This window comes from Solanum verrucosum, unplaced genomic scaffold (genome assembly GCF_900185275.1).
Source record: "Solanum verrucosum unplaced genomic scaffold, falcon-dt-bn FXZP01000117.1, whole genome shotgun sequence".
Taxonomy (NCBI): Eukaryota; Viridiplantae; Streptophyta; class Magnoliopsida; order Solanales; family Solanaceae; genus Solanum; species Solanum verrucosum.
This window is the reverse complement of record NW_026020014.1, coordinates 139,558-163,377: the sequence shown is the minus strand read 5'-3', so window position 1 is coordinate 163,377 and position 23,820 is coordinate 139,558. Positions and strand designations below refer to the sequence as shown.

The window sequence follows — 23,820 nt, the reverse complement described above, 5'->3', positions numbered from 1 at the left end:
ATAGTAGGGAAAAAAATAATTATCTTCATCGTTTGATTTTAAATTTTAAAATTAAATTATTTCTACTTATAATAAGGTGATTTTATTTTTTAACAAAGGGAGTATAAGATGTTATTTCAACAAAATGATTGTAGCCCTTGGGCCTACATATTGTCATTTGATTGACAATATTTGTGGTCATTGTCAGCATCTTGACTTGTAAATTACTTGTATTTAATCAGTGATTACAACATAATTTATCATCTAACAATCTTCTAGAATTTGTCTGTAATTATATATTAACCAATATGTTAGGCCGATTTCTTACATCTTTAGCTAATATCTTATTGGCATATTATTGTACAATGAAATGATGGAATTTATTAGTACTACTAGATCCTTCTCCAATACTTATCTCAACTATGCAATGTATGAAATTTTGCGAGTTTATCGAATTTTTAATATTTTTAATACTATTTCTATTATGTTTTAGTACTATTTATGTAATTTTTAAATAATATATGTTACTCACTCAATTCTAATTATGCAATACATGTGAAGTTTTGAGAGCTAACCAAATTTTTAATATTTTAAATTGATTTTATTACTATTTTTATAGTAATTAGAGGAAGTTAAAGGAGACAAAATATTGTAATTTTAATATTATTGTAATTTAAAAAGTAATTTTTTTCGTAATTAAAGTATATAACAATTAAATATGAAAGTAAGACAAATAAATTGAAACAAAACTACTCATTCATTATACAAATAGTGAAAATGATTGGAATACAAACATTCCACAAAATAATTACTATGTGAGGAGCTTGGGAAATGACTAAGCTGCTAGCTTGACCCCAAGCTCCTCACATTCTCATTTATATTATAGAGTAATACTTGAAAATGGAAAGGTTTAAATAATTACGTGTAGAGAGTTGACTTTATACAAAGATACACACTCTTGAGGGGTGGGGTGTCCAATTACACAATATACATATCCACAACTATCTATTTAATGTCTTAATTAAAACATTGACAAAACTAGGATTTTAAATATTAAAAACAAATAAATCTCATACTTTTAGACGTTGATTTGCTTATTTCACGTTATGTATAATATGTCTACCTATATTAGGTACGTAATAAATGTTGTTGAATTTCTCAATCTTCTAACTAAAAGTTTTTACATTTAATTGGGCTAACCCATCTGTGGCCTCCTAAATTTGGCATGATCTTTCACTTAGACACCTTAACTAGGCTTTGTTCATTTTAGACACCTCATGTCAGGTTCCGTTGTGTTATTTTGACACTTTTTTCACTAGCACATGTTGACTTCAAGTGCGTGTTAACCAAGCGTGTCCATGTGGATTAGATGCCCAATTATATCATGCCAACTCATTAAAAGACTATCATATTAAAGAGGAAAAATAAGAATTAAAATACATGACAAAGTAACCAATGAATAAATGACATGTGGTCTTTTTATCCCAAAAAATTAAATTAAATATTTGACAAATTTAAAGAAAAATGCAACCTCCACAACATCCCCAGTCATCTTCTCCATTGTATTGCTCCATTTTTATTATTTTTGAGTTTTATTCTTTCTGTCATAACCCCACACCCACACAATCTACTCTATCATATTCCTTCATTTTCATTACCTTTTCCGTCACACCCATAACCACACAGCCATCTTCTCCGTTTTATTCCTCTTTTTCATGATTTTTTTCTGCCATATTCCTCATTTATTGCACCCTCCCTTAGGGCTAAAAGGTGCAAATGTATAACAACAATGGTTCATATTTTAAAGATTGCGTCTCTTTTTCTTTAATTTTGTGATATTTGCAGTTTAATTAGGGCTCAAGGTTAGTAAGATTAACATTTACATAGTAAAAATTGAGATTTTTTGGCTCCTATTTTAGGATTATTGTGGGTGAACTTTACATGATTTAGGGTGTTGTTGATACGAGTTCGATTTCTTGTTTCTTTTTGGGTCTATCTGAGTTTGTAGTGCGAAATTGAAATTGAAATTATTATAACAAAAAATTTAACCTCCATTGAAGTACTTTAAGCTTTGAGAAATAATGGGAGAGATAATGACTATAAAATGGGAAAGAAGAAGAGAAAAAATAAAATAAAATAGACTAAATAAGTCCCTCACGCATCAATAGCGAGTGTATAACACTCACTTTGCCATGTCAGCTGAAAGTGTCAAAATGACACAACGGAGCCTGACATGAGGTGTCTAAAATGAACAAAGCCTAGTTAAGGTGTCTAAGTGAAAGATCGTGTCAAATTTAGGGGGCCACCGATGGGTTAGGCCAATTTAATGATGAGAGCATAGCAATTTCTGATACTCGATAGAGTGTACTTTTCTTCAATGATCCCAATTCAATAAATGGAAAATTTTTATGGTGGATGAGATATGTCGTGTAATAATTGTATGAGAGATTTTTTTAATAGAAAAAAAAGTACATTTTGTGGTCTCATGTCTTTTCAACCTCTCCCTTTCTCTTCTCACTCCTCCACCCCACCTTCTATTTACCCCTCTCTTTAATATGAAGTACTTGATATTGTTATTTTTTAATTTTAATATATTTCATTATATAAATTTAAAATAATACAATAACAAGATCAAAGAAAAAAAAATAGTACTATATTAAAATTAGCATTTCACGATTTCTTAAAATTAATGTTTATTTTCCTTACATTTTTTATAGTTCATAATACTCATTTGCCAAAAATCAAATAGAGATAAATATATCGATACTAATTTATATTTGAAGTCAAATAATTACGTACTTAAAAAAGTTAAACTAAGATGCGTGCACTTAACCTCATAAAAAATTAACTGTTTAGTTTTAGGATAAACATAAATAGTTATTTAAATTACATTAATCAATTTGTTTTTTTTCATTTTACTCTCTCTATCATTTTATTCGATTATTTTTTTCTCAAAATTCAAGCTATAAAATGTATTTTTTTCATATGCTAACATGATAAGAATTGCAACTTATAGTATTTTTGGTTGAATTGCAACTTAGTGGGAAGGATTATTTATGAACAAACGTTATAAGTTGTATTTCTTATGTTAATATAAAAAATAAAAATATATTTTAAAATATTAATTAAATTTCACATTGCTTGATTTCAAGAATAAAAAGATATCATATAAATTGACGGAAGAGTATGTATATATTTAAGTGTTTATGAAAAAAATTCGATTTTGGGTTACATTAAGATAGTACAAAAACTTATGTAATTATTTGTCAAAATTATTGATGCTCTTTCCATTATATTTTCTTGTGAATATTTGATGAATTTAAGTATATATGAAATTATTGAAAGAGAAAAAAATAATAATTTATACCCCTTTCGTTTTTCGTATTAGTTATTTATTTTTTCTTTTACGGATTCTTTATGAAATTATAAATAAAAACGATACTTTATTAATTTACTCCTTAAGAATTGTTTTTGCAATTTTACCAATTTTGTTTATATTTTTAAGAAAAAATTATTATTAGTGTAATGAAAATAAAAATAAAAATATAATTTAATTTGTTAATTGACAAATAATTTTTAATAATTATTTCTAGTAATGTAAATAATCAATACATGAAAGCAAAATAATATCAAATGTTAAAAGTACGATGAATTAGGCTAAATTTCACATTTTTTATAAATAAAATTATTTTTTAAAAAAAGAAGAAGAAGAAGAAGAAAAGATGTTAAAAAATTGAAGATTTCAATCAAAGAGAAAAAGTTAAAAAGGAAGAGAGAGAAATGCATTTGGCCCATTTTTATGAAAATGAAACTCAATAATTCACTTGACAAATTCTAAGAAGAGCCTCATACAATTTGTGTCTGTCATATTATATCTATCCCTCATTCATTATAAATTTTTTCCCAATAAATAAATCTAAATTAGTCAAATCAATAAATACTAAATAAAAAATACCTATAATAATAATGAACTTTTTTTGCCTTCTAGAAGCTAATGCCATGTTTAATTTACCCCTTGTATATATTGATGAGTCCTCTATAGTCATTTTCATTTGCTACATTGTAAACAACCGATATTTATATTTATATACTTAAAAATAGTAATAAGAAAAAAAAATGAAGAAATATCTAGCTCGTAATGATATATTAGTATTTTAAAATTTCTATTCAATAAACATCGGTCCCATGTTTCTCTCTACAATTTGTCAATTTGTATGAATTGCAAACATTAAAAAATGTACGTCGGCGAGTGGATCAATTAACTCAAATTATTAGCCCATGTTTGTCTGGTACTTTGGGTTGTGGCGGTGACCGATCTAGAATTTCCATTTAAGAGGTTTGGAAAAAAGTAATCATGTTAATAGTGTCGATAAATTAGCAAGTCGATTTAGATATAAACAGGTCGAATCAAAAACGAGTTTAAATTCAATAAATTTTTATTTAAATTAAATATTTTTATTAAAAAATTTATTAAATATAAAATAATATTTACTTGGAAATTAATTTCGAACTCATCCTGATTTAGGTTTTTGATGTTGAACCTACTATCTTATATTGTCCACACTCCAGATGTTCATATTGGTGGAGTTAGAGTTTCTTGGAGGGGCGGATCCTCATAGAGTATTCTGGGTGCTCGAGCACCTATTAACCTCGTCTCAGAATATATATATAGAAATTAAAAATATTTATATAAAATTAATATAGAACACCCAATGAACAAATGATCTGATTGGTCCATTGGCTCTTGGGATCCATACTTAACATTCTTTTTGTGTTGTTGAGCCCGAGTTAAGCTAGAGATACATTTCATTATCAAGAAAGGATAAGCTTTTTGTCCACACATTTAACAAATTACTGTAGATGAAGCATTTCCACAAATCTGTTACGTCACGACGGTTTTAAAAAAAAAGAATTTTTATCCAAATAATGCCAATTGCCATTTTCCAGTAAGTTGCCCATATCCTTGATGTGTGTGTTTTTCTTTCTTTTCTTATTTGTTTCATCTTTTTAATAAATTTCGGATAAAATTTCTTCAATTTTAATATAGAGATCTCAAATTTAAACATTAAATATAAAAATATTTTAGTAGAAACATTTTTATTTTAAATAAATCTTATGGGATGTGAATTCAAAATTATTGTAGAGAATATGTGGTAACCCTAATGGGTGGAGGGAGGACCAATTTATAGAGGTTATGACTTAATCTGATACATCCATCAAGTAACCAATGTACGGACGAGATCTATTCCTTATTAAATATTATTTATGGTATTACTTTGATTCCAAGTAAACCTGGGCCATAAGTAAGAAATAATTAATAGTAAATAAATAATAATTCTTACACTATATAGTCATTTTCATTTGCTTAATTGTAAACAAACGATATTTATATTAATATACTTAAAAATAGTAATAAGAAAAAAATATGAAGAAACATATAGCTCGTAATGATATATTAGTATTTTTTAATTTCTATTCAATAAACATCGGTCCCATGTTTCTGTCTGCAATTTGTCAATTTGTATGAATTACAAACATTAAAAAATGTACGTCGGCGAGTAATTAACTCAAATTATTAGCCCATGTTTTGTCTAATACTTTGGGTTCCAGTGGGCAGGGGACGATCTAGAATTTTTATTTAAGAGGTTTAGAAAAAAGTAATCATGCTAATAGTGTTGATAAATTAATAGGTCGGTTTAGATATAAACAGGTCGAATCATAAGCGAGTTTAAATTCAATAACTTTTTATTTAAATTAAATATTTTTATTAAATATAAAATAATATTTACTTGGAAATCAATTTCAGACTCATCCTGATTTATATTTTTGATGTTGAACCTCCTATCTTATATTGTCCACACTTCAGATGTTCATATCGGTGGAGTTAGAGTTTCTTGCAGGGGGCGGACACACATAGAGTACCCCGGGTGTTTGAGCACCTATTAACCTCGTCTAGAAATATATGTGTAGAAATTAAAGATATTTATATAAAATTAACATAGAACACCTAATGAACAAATAATCTAACTGATCCATTGACTCTGGGATCCGTACTTAAAACTCTTTTAGTGTTGCTGAGCCCGAGTTAAGCTAGAGATACATTTCATTATCAAGGAAGGATAAGCTTTTGTCCAGACATTTAACAAATTACTGTAGATGAAGCATTTCCACAAATCTGTTACGTCACGACGGTTTTAAAAAAAAAAGAATTTTTATCCAAATAATGCCAATTGCCATTTTCCAGTAAGTTTCCCATATCCTTGATGTGTGTGTTTTTCTTTCTTTTCTTATTTGTTTTGACTTTTTAATAAACTTTGGATAAAATTCTTTCAGTTTTAATATAGAGATCTTGAATTTAAACACTTAATATAGAAATATTTTAGTAGCAAATATTTTTATTTTATAAATAAATCTTATCGGACGTGAATTTGAATAATTTGAGGTACCTATGTGAGCATACATTAAATAAGGAATAAAAAAAGAAACTCCAAAATAGATTTTTATCCATCTGATGCAGTTGAGACAATTACTATTTGTGTATGCTATTAGTATACAGTAAGAAAAATACAAAGCACATTTTTTTGGAAAAAATAACAGGAATTACTTGAGCGCACTATTTGTAACCAAAGTTCAGTGACGTACACACTATATGAATATGATCACTTACTATTTTTCGACATTTGTTTGGTTTATAAAATGAATGTATCCATTTACTATTTTTGGACATTTGTTTGGCATATAAAATGAAGAGTTTTGGGCTAAAATCATTTCTGAAGTATGACATAAACTTAAAATACATCCTTCTATTATATAAGTGAACAAAAAATATCCTTGAACTATACAAAAAGTTGCAAGATTCATCCTTCTGTCTATTTTTTTTTTTAAGAAACTCACGCCACCAACAAAAAATGTGTCAAGTCGAATGAATATATGTACACATGGTTAAGCTAATCAAGTTAGGTGATTTTTTTAATTTTTAGAAATTGAGGGTTTAAATCATATTTAGACAAAATATATTCAAATTCTAAATATTCTTTGTAAAAACATGGCAAAATACTACTCCAACTTCAAAATTTTCAAATAAAGTAATTATTTTTTTATTTTCATAACTAAACACCTACGTAATTTCACTAAATTTCCAGCATTTTTGTACATTGTATAAAATATGAACTCTATTGTATATATAGTATATATACGCCCTAAATATTTTATTAAAGAAAATCTCTTATAAATAGTTAGACGTAATATTTTTGAAATGGATTTTTTTTACATAATCTTTCTAACAATCGGAACGTATTGTATAAATATTTCAAAACTTATGTATTGTTGCAAGTCAATTTACTTGATGATGCAGGAAAAACATATAAACTAACAACACACAAAATTTAAATTATGAGAATGAAAGATTCATTTCCTATCCATATCCTTATCCTTTTTAGGTAACTTTGATCTTCTCGTCGTGGTCATGACGTGACCAAATTAAAAATTATTTTGTTTATTGGTTCAATCAGTTTCTTAACAAAAATAGACTGAAGGATGATTCTTGTTATTTTTTTGATAGTATAAGGATGTTTTTTGCTCACTTAGATAATATAAGGATGTAAATTAGATTTGAGTCATAGTTGAGGGGTGATTTTGACCAAAAACTCTATAAAATGAATGTATCGCTTTCCGTTTTATAGTGATGGAGTTAATATTTTTTCTAATATGAAAGAAATAAACAAAGAAAAAAGTCGAAGGGGTTCAATATCTATTATATAAACATATTTTTTTAACCATATATAAATAATATAATTTTTCCTTGAGGGTTTATTTATATTGAGGGGTTTTCAAAAACTAATATCTATCTTCCCAAGGTAAGACGACGATTTAGGTCCAAGCCAGAAAACAAAACAAAATAACAGCCCAATATGAAACAGCTCCATACAGGAGCGGAGCCAACATATTGTTAGGGGTTCATCCGAATTTTCTTCGGCGGAAATATCACTATTTATACATAGTTAATTATTTTTTTTATGTATATATAGTAGATGTCGAATCCCCTTCGACTAGTTCTTATTTTTACTTCTTTAAATTTTAAAAATCTCGTGACCCCAAACATTATGTGATGGGTATCTCGTGGACTTGCTCTAGTCGTTTTCCTTCTGGAAGAACTGAAAAAGTGATGTAGATAATAGTACCAAAGTTTATGAGTCATGAGTTGGAATATAATACAGTAGTGTAGTTGGTTACCACTCTTTTAACTTACTCTATTATATATTAAGAGTACATATATATAATAAATATTAGTACTATTATATTGAAAACGATTTCAATTTAAAAAAATTGTTACAAACGACTAAGATTAAATAGACGGCGTGGGGTGACAAACGTACAGCCACAGACATATTTTTATTTTATCTCTATCTAATGAACTTCACGTTTTGCTACGAGATCAAAGAATTTAATAATTTTTTATTTGTACAAAAAATTATTTAAATATATAGTAATATTTACTTATGAAATAAAACTAGAGAAATATTACCCTCACCTTCTAGAATAATATATATTTGTAACGGGCGGCTACGCGTGCTAATCCACGCGAATATGTCGATCTTATAAAAATTATAAGGTACATGTTCTCTTTATTTACAGTAAAAATAGTTTTTTATTCGTTTGTTTCATTGAAAAGAAGTTTAACTCAAACTTGTTTTTCTTAACATAAAAAATAACGCACAGTAAAAATAGTTTTTTTTAGATGTTTGTTTCATTGAAAAGAAAAAAATTACTCACAGTAAAATAGTTTTTTATTCGATGTTTTTATTTCAGTGAAAAGAAGTTTAACTCAAACTAATTTTTTCTAAACATAAAATTAACTCTTTCACTATTTTTCATAAAAAAGGTTACTTTGATAATTTTTCGGTTAAAATTGACAAGGACATTTCTATTCTAATTAAAAACGTTTTTTAAAACTTAAGAAAACTCCAACCTACTTAATAAACTTCATATGACCGACCCAATCCAACCCCCAACTTCTAACTTCATTTAAACTTATTTAGAATCTCCTATATGATCATGTAATATTTAACTAGTGGTATTTATTTTCACAAAGTCATATAACTATTTATTCTGATAAAAAAATTAGATACAAACTAAAAAGTCACAAATACATCATATTCATATAACTCGATAATTTAAAACTATCGAAAAATGTAATGAAAGAATACATACTTTATCCTTCACTAAAGATCTCGAGTTGTAGCAGAAGTAACTTTGGTGGAGTAAAACGGAGTATCTCATATATTTGACCTGGTCTTTTTTAATTCCTTCTAGAAGAACTAAAAATAGCTTGAAGGAGTGTCTTATCTATAGAATACTCACTTTATAGTCACAAACATCAATTATCTTTCTAGAAACTTACTTTCTCGTTTTGCGAGTATTTCAACTTTAACAATTTGGAATATCTTCCTACCCTTTTAACTTCCAGCTAAAAAGTATGCTAAAATGCCCATAAGGGTCCCCTCCATTAATTCAAGATTTCTTGTTTCTCTTTCTCTTCTTCTTCACATATAAAAATCCACTACCTTATCCTTCTTTTCTCTGCGCCTTTCATGGAGCTTATTCCCACTCTTCCTTACGATATCGGACTCGAATGTCTTATTCGAGTTCCTTATTATAATTTCTCATCGGTTACTTCCGTCAGTAGAAACTGGAAGCTTCAGATTGAGCTTCCCGAGTTTTGGAGGCGAAGAAGAGCTACTGGCTCCACCCGCCAGGTAATTTTAATGGCGCAAGCCCGAATTGACCCGAGATTGAAACTCGGGTCATTCAAGTACTCTGCTTTTTCGTTTTACAAGCTTACGCTTTACGAACCGGAATCGGGTTATTGGGCGGAACTACCACCGGTTCCTGGTATTTCCGATGGGTTGCCGATGTTTTGCCAGCTCGTCGGAGTTGGATTGAATCTGGTGGTGATGGGCGGGTGGAACCCTCTTACTTGGGAACCTTCAAACGCTGTTCTTGTTTTTAGCTTTGTATCCGCCACGTGGCGACGTGGAGCCGACATGCCTGGTTGCCGGAGATCCTTTTTCGGTTGTGCGTCGGATTCTGAACGGACGGTGTACGTCGCCGGAGGTCACGACGAGGAGAAAAACGCACTTAAATCGGCGATGGCGTATGACGTGGCAAGGGATATGTGGGTCCCAATGCCTGACATGGCAAGTGAAAGAGATGAATGTAAATGCACTTTTTTTCAAGATAAATTCCACGTCATCGGCGGATATGACACGAGCATGCAAGGCCAATTCGGTACAAGCGCTGAGTCATTCGATCCTTCCACGTGGCAGTGGGACCAAGTCAACGAACATTTCTTTGAATCTGCCACATGTCCAAGAACCTGCGTTGAGGGTGGGGACGGAAAATTGTACTTGTGCCGGGACGGTGATGTGCTGGCACTCGGAAAGTCTACGTGGCAAGCTGTGGCGGCGATTCCGGTGGAGCTCCGGAGCGTAGCTTTTGTGACAGCATGGAGGGGTAAAATTCTGATGACTGGTTCTATGGGATTTAATGAACCCCACAATACTTATGTTCTTGATTTACAGAGTTATAAATGGACAAAAATGGATACTCCGGTGAACTTTTCCGGCCACGTTCAATCCGGCTGCTGCCTGGAGATGTAAAAGAGTTTCTTTTGAGTGTCATAAGTTTGTGTTGATTGTACAGTTATAATTATCAGAATAGTTTTGTTGCGTTGATAAAACATACATGCGCATAAATAAAAAACATCAACTAAAATTTCGACAAATATAAAATTTGATACTCTTTAAAATTAAACTAAAAACGACTATTCTACCTCCAATTCTAAAATTGTGGTTTTCGAGTAAGGGAGCTTAATCAGAGATCTTGAATTTGAACTCTATATATATAGAAAAATCCCTGCTAGGAGCACGGATCCAAGCTCAATGCGGGTACCATGCACCAGGTGAGAGATAAGAAAAACAGGTAGCACGACAGGTAGACAGTAAAAAAGAAGAACACAACTAGATTTCGTACTGTACACAAGTCTGATTGTTGATGTGTGTTTTCTAGGGGAAGAAGAGGAACAGCAATACAGGAAAATGAATGAAAAATGGTCTTATTCTATTCTCATGCAGTCGTATAGTACTTCTCCGAATCTCTTGTACATGTGCATCTTTAGGTACATATCCTTTACTTTCTTTCTTCCATTGCTACCCAATCGCTGCCTTTCCGAGGGATTGTTCAGTAAATACTGGAGATTGTTGGCGAGGTTTTGAGTGCCTGGACGTCCCAAAGAATGAAGAAGACCTGTTACGTTATGTTCAACGATCTCCTTTGTGCCTCCAGCATCTGTTCCCAGCAACTGTAAAAAAATTATATGTTAAATCCACTTTATTTGGCCATATTACTTGTCAACAACAAACTTTGCATTGTGTTCAAAGCCAGTGCATATTATCGCAAAATTTAACTAATATGTGGCAGATTACCATACACTCTGTAGCTCGACATAGCTTCTTGCCAGTGTATTTAAAAGAAACAACTACTTTCTGTCTCAAAAATGACTGATTTGATGGCATGCAAAAAGTACATGCACATGTTATACTATTGGCAGGACGGAATTGAGAATCTTACAGGAAGACCAAATGCCATTGCTTCAATTGTCACTCTCCCAAATGTTTCTCCAAGTCCCTGCAAAAATTAAACAGCCATTACTCGAGATAAATAAGTACTAACTACCAAAATGAAACTAAGCAATCATTTAAGTATCAAATGAAATTACACAATGGCATTGGGTATAGCTCATGGTGGGTATGTTCTTTTTTTAAAAGAACGTTACTCAGGAAAGTGCCAATACTCAGGAAAGAACCATGGGGACCAATATCAGCAGAGTAAACCATGTGACAAGGAAACCAATAGTAGTCCGAGAAGTATAAAAGAACCCATATGATCATTGTAACCATTCCAGGAAACTAACCATTATGTTTCAATGAGATGTACTTTATATGACTCTTTTTTCATACATTATCCGTCACTGTGCACAGTATGGTCTCATTCAACAGCAAAATACTTCAGAATCCTTACTTCTACCACCAGACTAATATATGCCCCATGCTCCCTAAAAAACTGAGATAACTAATAGGATTAAGCATTAAGTAGTTGCTGAGGGACTGCTTTCCCTTTCTTCCCAACCAAAAGACCAAAGTCAAACCAACTTTCATGCTCAAGGTTCAACCTTTTCCTCGCACTTCTAGTTGACGCTAATGAAGAACCAATTCATTCTATCTCCTACCCTCTAGAGAACCACTGAAAACCAGAATAGCATAAATTCTCTGAAGTCATGATTTTAGTATAGTTCCTCATATAAATCCAACTCGAATTAATTAATAAATGGATACAAGCAAACCAACTAACAAAGGTTCTCAATTTCATTGGGAGACCCATAATTTTGTATTTGCTAGTTGCTAAAATGTATTGACTTGGTACTTATTACTGAAAATAATTTCACATTGCTGGGTAATATTTACATTTATTGAGAAATCTTACAAGAGGTAACACAACCTTACGATGCTTTCACGTTTCAATCTGAAATATCACCAATCGCGAAAATAGTTTAGATTTGCACTTATCACAGGAAACATCTACTCTCTCATATCTGTCTATTTTACTTGACCTACATTTTTTTTTTACTCTGTTCTGATTTACTTAAACTCCCCCATAGACTCTTATATAATAGTATTAATATCTCCCAGAAACATTAACACTGTACATTTGCTGAACTGAACAATAATTGAATTAGATACAGTTGTAAAGGCTAACCTGAGAATTCATTACATAAGCATCTGCAGCAGCATAAAGTGCAGCGACACGAGTGGTTGATGGAGTCCATAGTACTGTGTTTGACAAGTTAGAATGCTGATTTAGAAAGTTGAGAAGTGCTTTAACATAAGGCACCTTATTGCTCTTGGATCCGACTGAGCCAATAAGAACCTTAAGCTTTTCTCCCTGCTTCCCTTCAGTTAGGGAGAAAAGCTTTCGAGTTCCTCTATCATTTTCAATTCCAGCTGTATAGTTAACCCCCTTAATGAAAAGCTGGGGTACCTGCAACGCTTCAGTTTGTGGGTTATTTGACAAGGTGGAGGATTCTTTTTTCCATTCACCAAATTGTTTCCAGTTATAAAGCAATGTCCTTTTCTGATATTCTCGTCTTTTAACAGCAGATCCATTTAGAGGAGGAGCTCCCTCAATCAGTAAGCGTGTTGTTTCAAGAAGCAGAAACTGACCCTTTCCAGGGTTTATACTACTCAAGGACATGACAAGCATATCATTGTCTGTCAATCCCATTTCTTTCCTCACAAAATCTCTTAGTAGCTGCCTCTTTTCCAGCATCTTCTCAGGACTGAATAGTGGAGTGCTCAGTGAGCACGGGATGCCTGCTACAAAAGCCAGTTCATCGCTAATAGAAAGTGGAACCAGTGCAGGCTGAGTTTTGAGCTTTATATGTTCTTCCTCACACCAAGCTAACCAGCGCTTAGACTGTGATTCAGAAAGAAAGATAAGTTTCTTCACTCGGTTGAAAGCAAGTTTAGCCCGATCGAAGTATTCCCGCCGGTTTTCCATGATCCACCAAGTAATTTGACTTGAACCTAGCACAGTACGTGCTGCATATTGTTCTGAAAGCGAGATATTAATCGTTAGAAGTTAGCCAAGGCCCACAAGGAGAAGAAAAGAACATAAGCAAATTCATAGAATTTATGAAGGCTAAAATCAAGAAAATCAAAGACTAATCCTAGCACAGCCAAAAGGAAGATTTTTTCATGAAGCAAAAGAACTGATTAATATTACATCATTCTAGGAAAATTCAAATCTCACTCAAGATTTGCAATAAAGGTCTACACAAAAGGTTGCACTGAGAACTGGCAAAAATCGGCTCCTTTATTGAAATAATGAGAATCCACAATTTTAGATTATAGCTAAGAGCATAACACATGTTTGGTTCAGTGTTATATAAACTGAATTATAGGAGATCTATCAGTTGAACATGATATGTTGCAGCTATGCTATCAGTTGAGAATGAAGATCACATTACGAGCACAACTTGCCACATTAAAACTCTATAGAAGATAGATGCAGTGATCATAGATAGCAAATGTGGAAATGCTCACCTATCCATGATGCACACACTGCAGAACCTGCAATAATAAGATCTGCTTTCATGGCTGTTTTGAAACTGAGGTCTGATTTGTCTTCTAGCACTTTGATCTTTCTTCTAGATAGTTCTGACATTAAACCCCCTCTTTTGCTGAGAGGTACTACATAAACTGTGGCCCCACAGCTTAAAAGCTCCGTTGCCAATTCCAACATGGCAAGTGGAGCTCCAGTCATAGAGAGTTCATGTAGTATCAGCACAAATTTCCTAGACCAAACAAGACGTGCAAACTGACTTTTTCTATCACAGGTTCCTGACCGCTTTTCAGGGCTCCACTCCAAAATTTTGTCCTCTATTGACCCAAATGGACCAACTAGCAGGCCATACGTAGTATTTCGCTTGGGTATTTCCTCTTCTTGAACTTCAATATCGTCATTTTTTACTTCTGCCACCACCTTCTTCTTACCACGAGTCTTCCTACGAGAAGCACGTGTAGACTTCTTGCTCTTCTTCTTAAAAGATGAAACCTTGTCAGATACCACACTGTTTCCCTGTTTAGCCAAGACTACATCCAGGTCCATTGAATTGCCCTGTGTTTTATTACTTGGAGGCTTGACTGCTAAAGACTCCTCATTCGCAACTAGAATTCGTTGATTTTTTTCCTCTGGTTGAGAAGTTCCATTGGCAACATCACCTCCAGATCCTCCAAAAATACCTTCCTTATTGTCTCCATGAGCCCATCTTGACTGAACATAAAATCCTCCATAGGCCCAAAGAGTAATCAGAAGCAGCCAAAGTAAAATGCGGTTACTTCTAAACCACTGAGAACCAAAAGCACTACTTTTACCATCTCTTCGCGGTGTTCGTCCAGAATTCAATCTCCTGAAGGAAGGAGATCCTCCTCTAGGAGTTGATCTTCCTGACAATGTTGACTTCGCAGGGACGGGACCATTCAACCTCAAGGGTGATAGTCTTACTACATTCAATTCCTCCATTAGTTTGACATGTATGCTACAAATGTTTATTCAAAATCGCTAGCTACTGAGCCAATTTAATGAAACAACACCGTTGACTAGCTAGCTTCTTCAATATCATATACCTAAACAAGGAACAAATCTCAGATTCTTTTTTTTATTAGTTTTTAAGAATACATTAATCACTTTCTTGGATTTAGTACAGCGAAAAATACTTCTTTTCCAACTTTCTTGAACCCAAAACCCTTCTTCAGCTCCAAGAACAAACATACAAGATTACAAAATTAAAGCTTAATATATCAACAATCTGTCAACTACCCACAACCCCAAATTAGATAAGAAGATTATAAACTTACTACAAAAAGAAAAAAAAATACTTACAAGATTAAAGAAACTGATGATTACAGAGCAAATGCTCTTCCAAGATCTCAACTTGAATTGACAGAGATATTGATGGGGTTTTGGATCTTCTTGATAAAACAAGAATTAGTCCAACTGATTACTCACTCTTATTAAAGTCGATTTCTTTCTTACAGAAAGTAAGCATTCAAGAAAATGGAAAAATGGAGAAAGTGGCAAATGGGTAGTAGAAGAAGAGCAACATCAGTTAAAAATGATGAAAACGGTGAAGCTTATACCCCACAGTAAAGACCCCAGAAAGAAAGAGAGACCAATGTCTGAAGAACACTGAATTGAAAGATTTTCTAGTTTTTTTTTTTTTTTTATTGAATTAGTTTTTATTTCTTAATGAAATAAATTACGTGTCACCGACGCTTTATCTTTCAAATGTGCAGTTAAGGGATGTAAAAATGAACTCATCGCCTTTTTTTTTAGACATAAGTTGAGAAATAACGCTTCTTAGCCTACGTGTAGTGACGTCATGTGGGTGCCTTTGAAATTTGGAAGAAATAATTTCATGAAATTTAGCGTTGTTATATCATATATGTTGTTTGATTCCCCTTTTTTTTTTTAAATTATTATAAATATACTTGTATAAGTCATAACTTATAGGTAAGTTTGTATATTATGAATAATAGAATGTGAATTTAATTAGAAATTTATTGAACACTAGATAAGATTTACGAATACATTATTTTTCTCAAATTCCAGCTATCATATTACTTACTCTTGGGTAAATAGAATGTGAAATAAAAGTATATTATTGGCTATATGATTTAAAAACAACTTTGATTGCAAGATAAAATTCTAGCATTATTAGATCTTACATTATATTTCAATTTTCATGTATTAGAATACTTATCCTAGCTTAATTTGTCGCTTAACTAAATGCTCATCATGATTAATAGTTCCTTTTTTTCCTTTTTCATTCCAAATGTTTGTAAAACGGCCAAATTTCACCTCTGAGAAATTTATACCCCTTCATTCAACAATACTTATCCACAATTGACTTTGCACACTTCTTAACAAATTATAAATAAAAAGACAATTTCACTATATCACCCTTAAAATATAATAAATACAATATTTTGAAAAATGTAATAAAGAAATGACTATAATTAAGAATAAAAATAAATTAGAAACAAAGTGTAAAATCATCTATTGATTTCATAAAGTGGACAAGTATTGTCGAACATTCCAAAATAGTATAATGGACAAACTATTATTAGACGAAGAGAGCAAATAAGAATTATGCATCTACCTAACTCATTGACTGATTGAATTTTCAAATGAGTCTTCGAGCTTGGCATTATTTAAATGCTCGAGCTTTGTGAATTGTAAAAATTTAAGGTGGATGTGCTGTATGCACAGCCAAGAGAGAATCTATTCCACTTTCAAAAACCTCATCAATATCATTCATTGCAGGAAAATATAGTAATAAACAAGTAGAAGAAGATGCATATTAAGTAATCTTTTTTCCAATAGATGAGTGCCGTTACGGCATTTACCTATTAGTCTCAGTTTTCCACAACACTACACATATTTAAAGAGCTTGTTATTGACACTACTCTGTGGTTTCTAAGGTCTCCTTCACATGTCCAACCACAATTATTATACAACACGACGAACAAAACGATCAGGTCAAATGTCATGACAAGCAAATATAAAACATAAAACTGAAAGTCGTGCAACACATAATGCTTGATTGGTGCCAGTGAAATGGCGTCATCTGTAACAAAAAAGAGAGATGAAAAATCTGGACAAACCAAAGTCTCTTTGAAACAAAATTTATTATTCGATGTCTGAGCAAGACATGCTCTCTTGTTAACATAATATTTAACTACAAAGCCCAGAAAATATCCACCAAATAGTAGTAACTTAAGGACACTTAACAGAGAACTTTAAAAGACACTAGAGCCATCTATTTAGAAGAGAAAAAACTTCACATAATAAGAAAACAGATGCAACTGCTTCTGGACTATTACCATTATTTTCCATCACCATTTGAAGAAACTCTATCAACATTTTTTACTTCCTTCAGTCACAAAAACCCCAAGCCACAAGAACCTGAGATATAAAAAACAAAAAGTAAGAAACTTATTACTGAATTTAGAAGAAACATACACTAAGCATGATGACAAGAGTACTGTAATGGTACCATATATTGAAACAAATAATTGCCACCCGTCAAGCTGCAGTGTATCCCCGAAAGTGAAGCAGCATGAGCAGGCGTTTGTCATGTAAACCTGGGGATAAGAAGTACAGAAGGACGAGAGAATACAATGAACATAAGTCCACGAAAAATGAAAAGGAAAAGATGTATGAATAAGTAGTACAATAGATGTATGAATAAGTAGTACAATAGATGTCCCAAATACAAAGACACTTTAGAGCTAGAGATCAAAGAACCATTAGACAAATTCCTTCCAAGTTCAAAATTGCCACTTGATAAACCAGTAATAGTGCTTTTTTCTTTTCTGTTCCCTTCATATTTTAGGGGGAGCAATTCCCACAGTAACGAAATATGCACAAGGATTACGTTTGGTGGAAATTCCAAAATGCTGAATCATTTCACAAGAAACAAAAGACGAGAAAATATGATATTAAAAGTCCTGAGCAAAATCATCATTACCTAAAATACATCACAACACATGAGAACCCTAGATACTCCAGAGCAACACTTGGAGAACATAGGGTCTAGGAGAGGGCCTGCAGCACCACAGGTTTTAATAAGAAATTTGTGACACTCAAACCACTGATGGAAAATTTTAACAGTAAATTGATGAAAAAAAGAAGTTTCAACAAAGTTGACCTTAATCTGCTTATTCAAACAGCTTCAACCTACAAACTAGCTCACTGATCGAACTTCATCTCCGTATATCTGCAAGGAACAATAAATGAATTCAACACTTGCAAAGGTTACTAAACCAACAAATACATGAACTTAAGCAAAATGGGAAGGTTGGAAATAGCACATCTCATTTCAGAATAAGCTTACCTGCGAGGATTCTTCTGACGCTGGCCTAAGTCATCATTTGAGAGCTCTGAAAGATGGAATGGGGCATAAAAGATGAGTGATATAGAACCACAGTTTTGCAGCAGCAGAGCAAATTATGCAAAATTAGAACATGCATATATCTCACCTAGCCGCTGTTGGGGATTGCTTTCATTATTTGGCTTACTGGCATTGTTCTCTTTGCTGCACAGAGAAGTGATTGTTAAGTTTCTTTTTGATTAATTACAAGAATTAAAAAAAATGCCTGCTACATATAGCAATATTTACAGAATCAAGAAATCATTTTCTCACTATATGTAATAACAATTATTATGTTTAGAAGTGAGAAAAATGGCAAAATCACAACCAGTAACTGTCAAGCACATAAAGACACTGCACAAGCAGAACTCTCTCCAAGACAGTGCTCCTCAGACTAAAATTTCAATAAATATCCATCAACAGCCGAAACAACAAAATGGATCTGTCAACTTTTGGCACAATTGTACAGGCTGTATTTGTTTTCTCGAGCAAACTGGTCAAGCTTTTTCATAAGAGAAAAATATGGGTCACACTTTTCTAGACACTCATGAGATCACACAACATGAGTAATTGCTCACAGAATAAAAGATAGTGACATCTCTACTAAGCAAAATGCAGAAGTAACTGGAAACTAATGAAAGAAGTGTGTAGAACAAGTATGACACCAACATGCCAGCACAAAGATAAATACTAATGAAACTGGAATATACTGAATTGGAGGTGAGACCTTGGAGCAGCAGTGAGAGAAGATATTTGCCCAGATGGACGAGCATGATAGGCACCATCCATAGCAATATATGGCGAACAGTATGTTGCACCTAATGCTCCAGCAGCTCCAGCTAAAACTGGCAACCTGGCAATTGAAAAGCAAAATCATTTAAAAATAATATACACAAACCAGTATATCAATATTTATGATCTTTAGCTGATTTTTGTGAACTGATCCAACATATATATAACAATTCAGAAAGAACGCATGGCTCCACTCCATAGACATCCACAGCTCGGTCTATGGTCAGGAATGCCTAAGCAATAAGATCGCCATACAGTACATGAAAATTACACTATTTTTTATGAGGTTGCCACATTGCCATAAGAACCTTACCATGTCATCTCAGAATTCCCCAAACCAAGTTGTGGCTGACCAACATATCCAGGAAAAGCCATGCCAACAGCAGGAATGCCACCGCGGTGCTGGCCGCCAAATTGCATGACTACAAATTTCAGAAGAAAGAAATACAAAGTGTCACTGGGGAACTGGAGGTACAAAGATGATTTTCCTTTAGGAAGATGCACCAATATGATTACCATAATCTACTAATCACACAGACGAACATTCTTCATAGGTATCGCATCTCATAAAATTATAGCATAATTTCTAGAAAGAAAATCCTAGCCACTAAAAACAAATTGAGTGAAAGCGTACCGAACAACATCCTATCTGAACCATCCTAAGGGGTACACATGGTTGATTTTATAAAGAATTTTTTAGGATGAGGTGGCCAATATAAAAGGTCTACCTGGCAAAAAGGCTGGTGTTGTAGGAAAGTTCTGATCACCACCACCCATGCTTCCAGGTGCACCCATAACCTGAGCTCCGCCATAGAGAACTGATCCCCTTCCAGTGCTCTGAAGAGTGCCTTTTCCTTTTGCAACCATAGCACTCTTTGATTTACTTACATCTGAAGAAGATTCAAACTCCCCAGTTTCAGAGATAGATTGTGCAGCTTTGGGTGGAGATGAACCTTGAGATCTAGTACCAGATCGCTGAGCAAACTGGTGACCAGTAGCTTGGAGAGTAGGTTGCCTTCGACCTAGAACAGGATTCCTCTGAGTCGAATGGAGATTTGTTGGCTGAGGAACTCTGTTGAATTGGTTGTTTATCACAGGAGATTGGTAATTCACATTTGGCATTGCATTAAATCCTCTTCCTTGGCCTCTCAATGGTTGTGACTGAGTAGGACTTATTGTCGAGGAACCAGGAGCCAACTGCAAGCCGGGTGAAACCTTCGAAGCTACTGCAGTAATATGAAGTTTGTCAAGGCTAACAGAATCACTGGCATTCTTCCCTAGTAACACTGAATTTGATTGTGACGCAGCAGAACTATCTCCTAAGACAGAAGGATGAACACTGCGGCTACTTGTCCCAGTTTGCAGTTCCCTCTTGTGAGTCACATTGATCTCTTTAGCGGAGGAACTAGAGGGGTAAAACGGAGGAGAAGCAGAATTCAAGCTTGACACAAAACCTTGCTTTGCAGCTGTCGCTGCATCATTCTCTACATTTGATACAGGAGCAGATGCTTTGGCTGTGCTATGATATGAACGTTTCTCAACTGACAAACCAGATCTGAAAAATACGACTCGATGAACATCAAGAGTAATTATTACTGATGAGGAAAAGGAAAAAGTTAACTGACTTGATACTCACTGTTTGTTTGGTGGAGGGGGTGCGTCGATATTGTCCTTAAATGAGGGTCGATACCTTCTTGGACCCCGACCTCTCATACCTTTTAGAGCATTATCCTGAATCTTCTGGATGTTGTTGTTTCTCGGATAGCTGTCGTTGACATATGCTTTCGGTCTTCGTCCTCGCACAGTTCCACGCTCAGGCCCAGGCCCTCGCCCTCTACCTCTACCTCGATAACGACCCCTTGATCCCCTCCTACCCTAAGGATTTTGATAAAATAATATTGATTAGCAAAACAAATCATGCAAAAGACTAGGATAACAGATGAGCAAAAATGAAGAAACACGTGGCTAAAGCATTCACCCCATCATAATGCCTCTCCTCCACAGTCAACTCTTCAAACTTGTCATGTCCCCATTTCCTCTCATCTTTGGATTCCCATAACTTCCTTCCACCAAAAGTTCGCCTTAAAAGACAATTATACAACAATATCAAAATATGCTCATCATCCGAAAAGTGGTATGTACAAGAAATTTTTTCTTTTGAGAATGGTAACTCAAAGTGGTTTTGTACAAGCAACTTAAATGCAGTTTATGTTGTTCGGCAGATTACCAGACCTGTACTCAATATCAATACACTTGGGAAGAGATTAAAAAAAATATGACAATTCTGACATACTCTTATTGTTTAATCAAAATCTTCAACATGAGAGGAGTGAAAAAGATACAGATTGAACTGATATATGATTAGTCATGGCATACCAGCATGATTTTAACATTTTATCAACCCTATATCCTAAATTTTAGTATTACTTTTGGCCGTAGGCAACATAAACTAGCCTATCTATATCTCTATTGTGACACCTTCTGTCTTCGCGACACAGCCTAGTATTAACTTCTATCTTTTCAATTTTAGATTTGAATGTGACAAATACAGACAATGAATGTTGTTTCTGCAATTTATTGCATGAGTTTATAAGGAATTCGAACAATTCTGTCTTGAACAAAAATGATCAATGTAGAAACTAGTGTTGCAATTCTATTCTAGCTACTATTTCTATTTTTTGAACATCGCGTGTATATATGATAATATGAACATCTTCTTGTCGGTTAAACCAAAAAATCAATCCGCTAAGGACCAAATAATAAATATCTTGTTGGTTTGGTTATCGATTTGGCATGTTCACAAACCAAGAACTGATAATACATAAAATTGGACCAAACGGACCAATGCACACACCAACATCAAAGGGTCCAAATCGAGAAGTTCCAATAAAACAAAGACAAGAAAAAATATCAGTTAAGGGTCAGGCAAAATATGGTAGAAAGAAAGCTCTGAACATGTGGGAATAAAACCAAGATGTGCAGGGACAGAAGATGGTTCTGATAATCAATATTTTTATACTAAAGAGTGGTGCCCTATAATTGTATATGGAAATTGGTCACACGGAATGCAATAAAGAGTGGTTTATAGAAATTTTGATCATTGGAACGATCGGCATATCAAGGAAGTTATGGGTGACATCAAATGTGAGTGAGTTTGATTTTGCAAATTAATGGCGCAGATGGACTAGAGATCAGGATTAGAATTGTGCAAGGCCAGAAAAGAATCACACTTTTCTCTTTTATTTCATAAATAAATGCAGATATCTATAGTACATTTTAGTAGCTAACTCAACTATCATGGTAAGTTTCTCCTTAGACAATTTTTTTTAAGAGTTTAACCTAGTTAGGAGTCCATGGTCCATATAGCTTTAAATTCTTAAAACACCTGCTGATTATCAAAAATATCTGCTAAAATACATAACTATTAACTATACACATGTAGGGTGCAAAACAAATAAAGTCAGATACCAATGCACCATCTGTGAGCATAAAGTATGTCCAGTACCTGTGTCGCCCACCAGCATTGTCTCGAAACCTGTCATCGTGCATGTAGAAAGCTCCAGCAGTGGGCACCGCATAGGGTTCATTCTCTTTCTTGCCCTCCTCCCCCTGCACATTATTCTCATTGTCATCATCAATCGCTTGACCCGACCCTGTTCCTTCTCCCACAACTTCCTTCACTCCCTCTGCACCCTCCGCTACTGCTTCAACCTTCTTAACACTTTCCTCGTGACCTCCGCCACTAGTTCCACCTACTTCCTGGTACTCATCCCCCTCATAGACTTCCTCGTCCTCCACATACTCTTCATCATCATACTCTTCTTCTTCCTCCTCTTCATCATAATCAGCAGCAGCACCCTGTCCTTCCGATTCACCATCAGATTCAATCATCCTAACAGACTTGTCTCTCTCCTCCACTTCCCTTTCTTCCTCCTCATCATCACTCGCTTCTCTTCTCCTCATCTTCAAGGACAACTTCGCTTCCTCTGGATCACTCTCGTACTCTGCTTCTCCAGCACTCGCCATCCTTCAACTCGAAACGCAAACCAAAATCTCGCAATAATTCACACCAAAAACAGAACAGAACGAAACTTTTTCAAACAATTAACAAAAAAAAAAAATCGATAATTTATCAACCAGTCGAGGTTTTTGGGATTTGATCTGAATTTTGGTAGGGTTAGATTAGGGGAATTGAAAACCCTAGAATTTTAGATGGTGAATTAGTTGTTCTATCACCAACCCCGGGTGATTAATTTGTGGATATTTTTAGACGTTTTTTTTCTCAAACGGTGTGTGTCGTCAGCATTTTTATATAAATAAAAAAAGAACTCTGTATGTATATACATACGGATTCGGATCCGGGGCCGTAGATTTGCTGGTCTCTTCTAGGTCGGTGGTCAATGGTCATTTAGCCATTGGGCTTCTACATTTTATATTATTTAAATGTTGTGCGACAGGGAAGAGGTATAAGAGGTTGGTTGTATGAGGAGTTAAAAAGA

General features: G+C 33.6%; 4 protein-coding genes across 5 annotated transcripts in view; 2 read left to right on the top strand and 2 right to left on the bottom strand.

Moving 5' to 3' along the window:
- Positions 1-23,820, top strand: part of LOC125820580 (thionin-like protein 2) — a 67,674-nt gene that overhangs the window by 36,517 nt on the left and 7,337 nt on the right. The window lies entirely within an intron of this gene.
- LOC125820568 (F-box/kelch-repeat protein At1g80440-like) lies at positions 9,570-10,683 on the top strand. Its single transcript, XM_049499970.1, has one exon. The coding sequence runs from the start codon at positions 9,570-9,572 to the stop codon at positions 10,635-10,637; it is 1,068 nt and encodes a 355-aa protein (XP_049355927.1). The 3' UTR covers positions 10,638-10,683.
- Positions 10,986-15,702, bottom strand: LOC125820548 (uncharacterized). Of its 2 annotated transcripts, XM_049499949.1 has the most exons (5): positions 15,478-15,702; positions 14,139-15,098; positions 12,793-13,646; positions 11,608-11,664; positions 10,986-11,338 (listed from the first exon to the last, which is right to left on the bottom strand). In XM_049499949.1, the coding sequence occupies exons 2-5, from the start codon at positions 14,701-14,703 to the stop codon at positions 11,093-11,095; spliced, it is 1,722 nt and encodes a 573-aa protein (XP_049355906.1). In that variant the 5' UTR covers positions 14,704-15,098; positions 15,478-15,702; the 3' UTR covers positions 10,986-11,092. The 2 variants fall into 2 exon arrangements, with proteins under 2 accessions (XP_049355906.1, XP_049355905.1); XM_049499948.1 differs by lacking the exon at positions 15,478-15,702 and having other exon boundaries at positions 14,139-15,234.
- LOC125820550 (protein MLN51 homolog) lies at positions 17,251-23,450 on the bottom strand. Its single transcript, XM_049499951.1, has 12 exons — positions 22,827-23,450; positions 21,300-21,402; positions 20,958-21,196; positions 20,050-20,876; positions 19,635-19,743; positions 19,257-19,382; positions 18,639-18,694; positions 18,494-18,539; positions 18,308-18,376; positions 18,128-18,204; positions 17,654-17,741; positions 17,251-17,562 (listed from the first exon to the last, which is right to left on the bottom strand). The coding sequence occupies exons 1-9, from the start codon at positions 23,345-23,347 to the stop codon at positions 18,349-18,351; spliced, it is 2,055 nt and encodes a 684-aa protein (XP_049355908.1). The 5' UTR covers positions 23,348-23,450; the 3' UTR covers positions 17,251-17,562; positions 17,654-17,741; positions 18,128-18,204; positions 18,308-18,348.

Coding starts and splice junctions, on each gene's coding strand:
- LOC125820568 (XM_049499970.1), top strand. CDS start 9,570: ATGGAGCTTATTCCCACTCTTCCTTACGATATCGGACTCGAATGTCTT.
- LOC125820548 (XM_049499948.1), bottom strand. CDS start 15,117: ATGGAGGAATTGAATGTAGTAAGACTATCACCCTTGAGGTTGAATGGT. Junction 13,647..14,138: donor AGTGTGTGCATCATGGATAG/GTGAGCATTTCC, acceptor TCTCGCTTTCAG/AACAATATGCAGCACGTACT. Junction 11,339..11,607: donor CAATGGCATTTGGTCTTCCT/GTAAGATTCTCA, acceptor ATTTTTTTACAG/TTGCTGGGAACAGATGCTGG.
- LOC125820550 (XM_049499951.1), bottom strand. CDS start 23,347: ATGGCGAGTGCTGGAGAAGCAGAGTACGAGAGTGATCCAGAGGAAGCG. Junction 21,403..22,826: donor AATGCTGGTGGGCGACACAG/GTACTGGACATA, acceptor TTGTCTTTTAAG/GCGAACTTTTGGTGGAAGGA. Junction 21,197..21,299: donor AGGAGAGGCATTATGATGGG/GTGAATGCTTTA, acceptor CAAAATCCTTAG/GGTAGGAGGGGATCAAGGGG.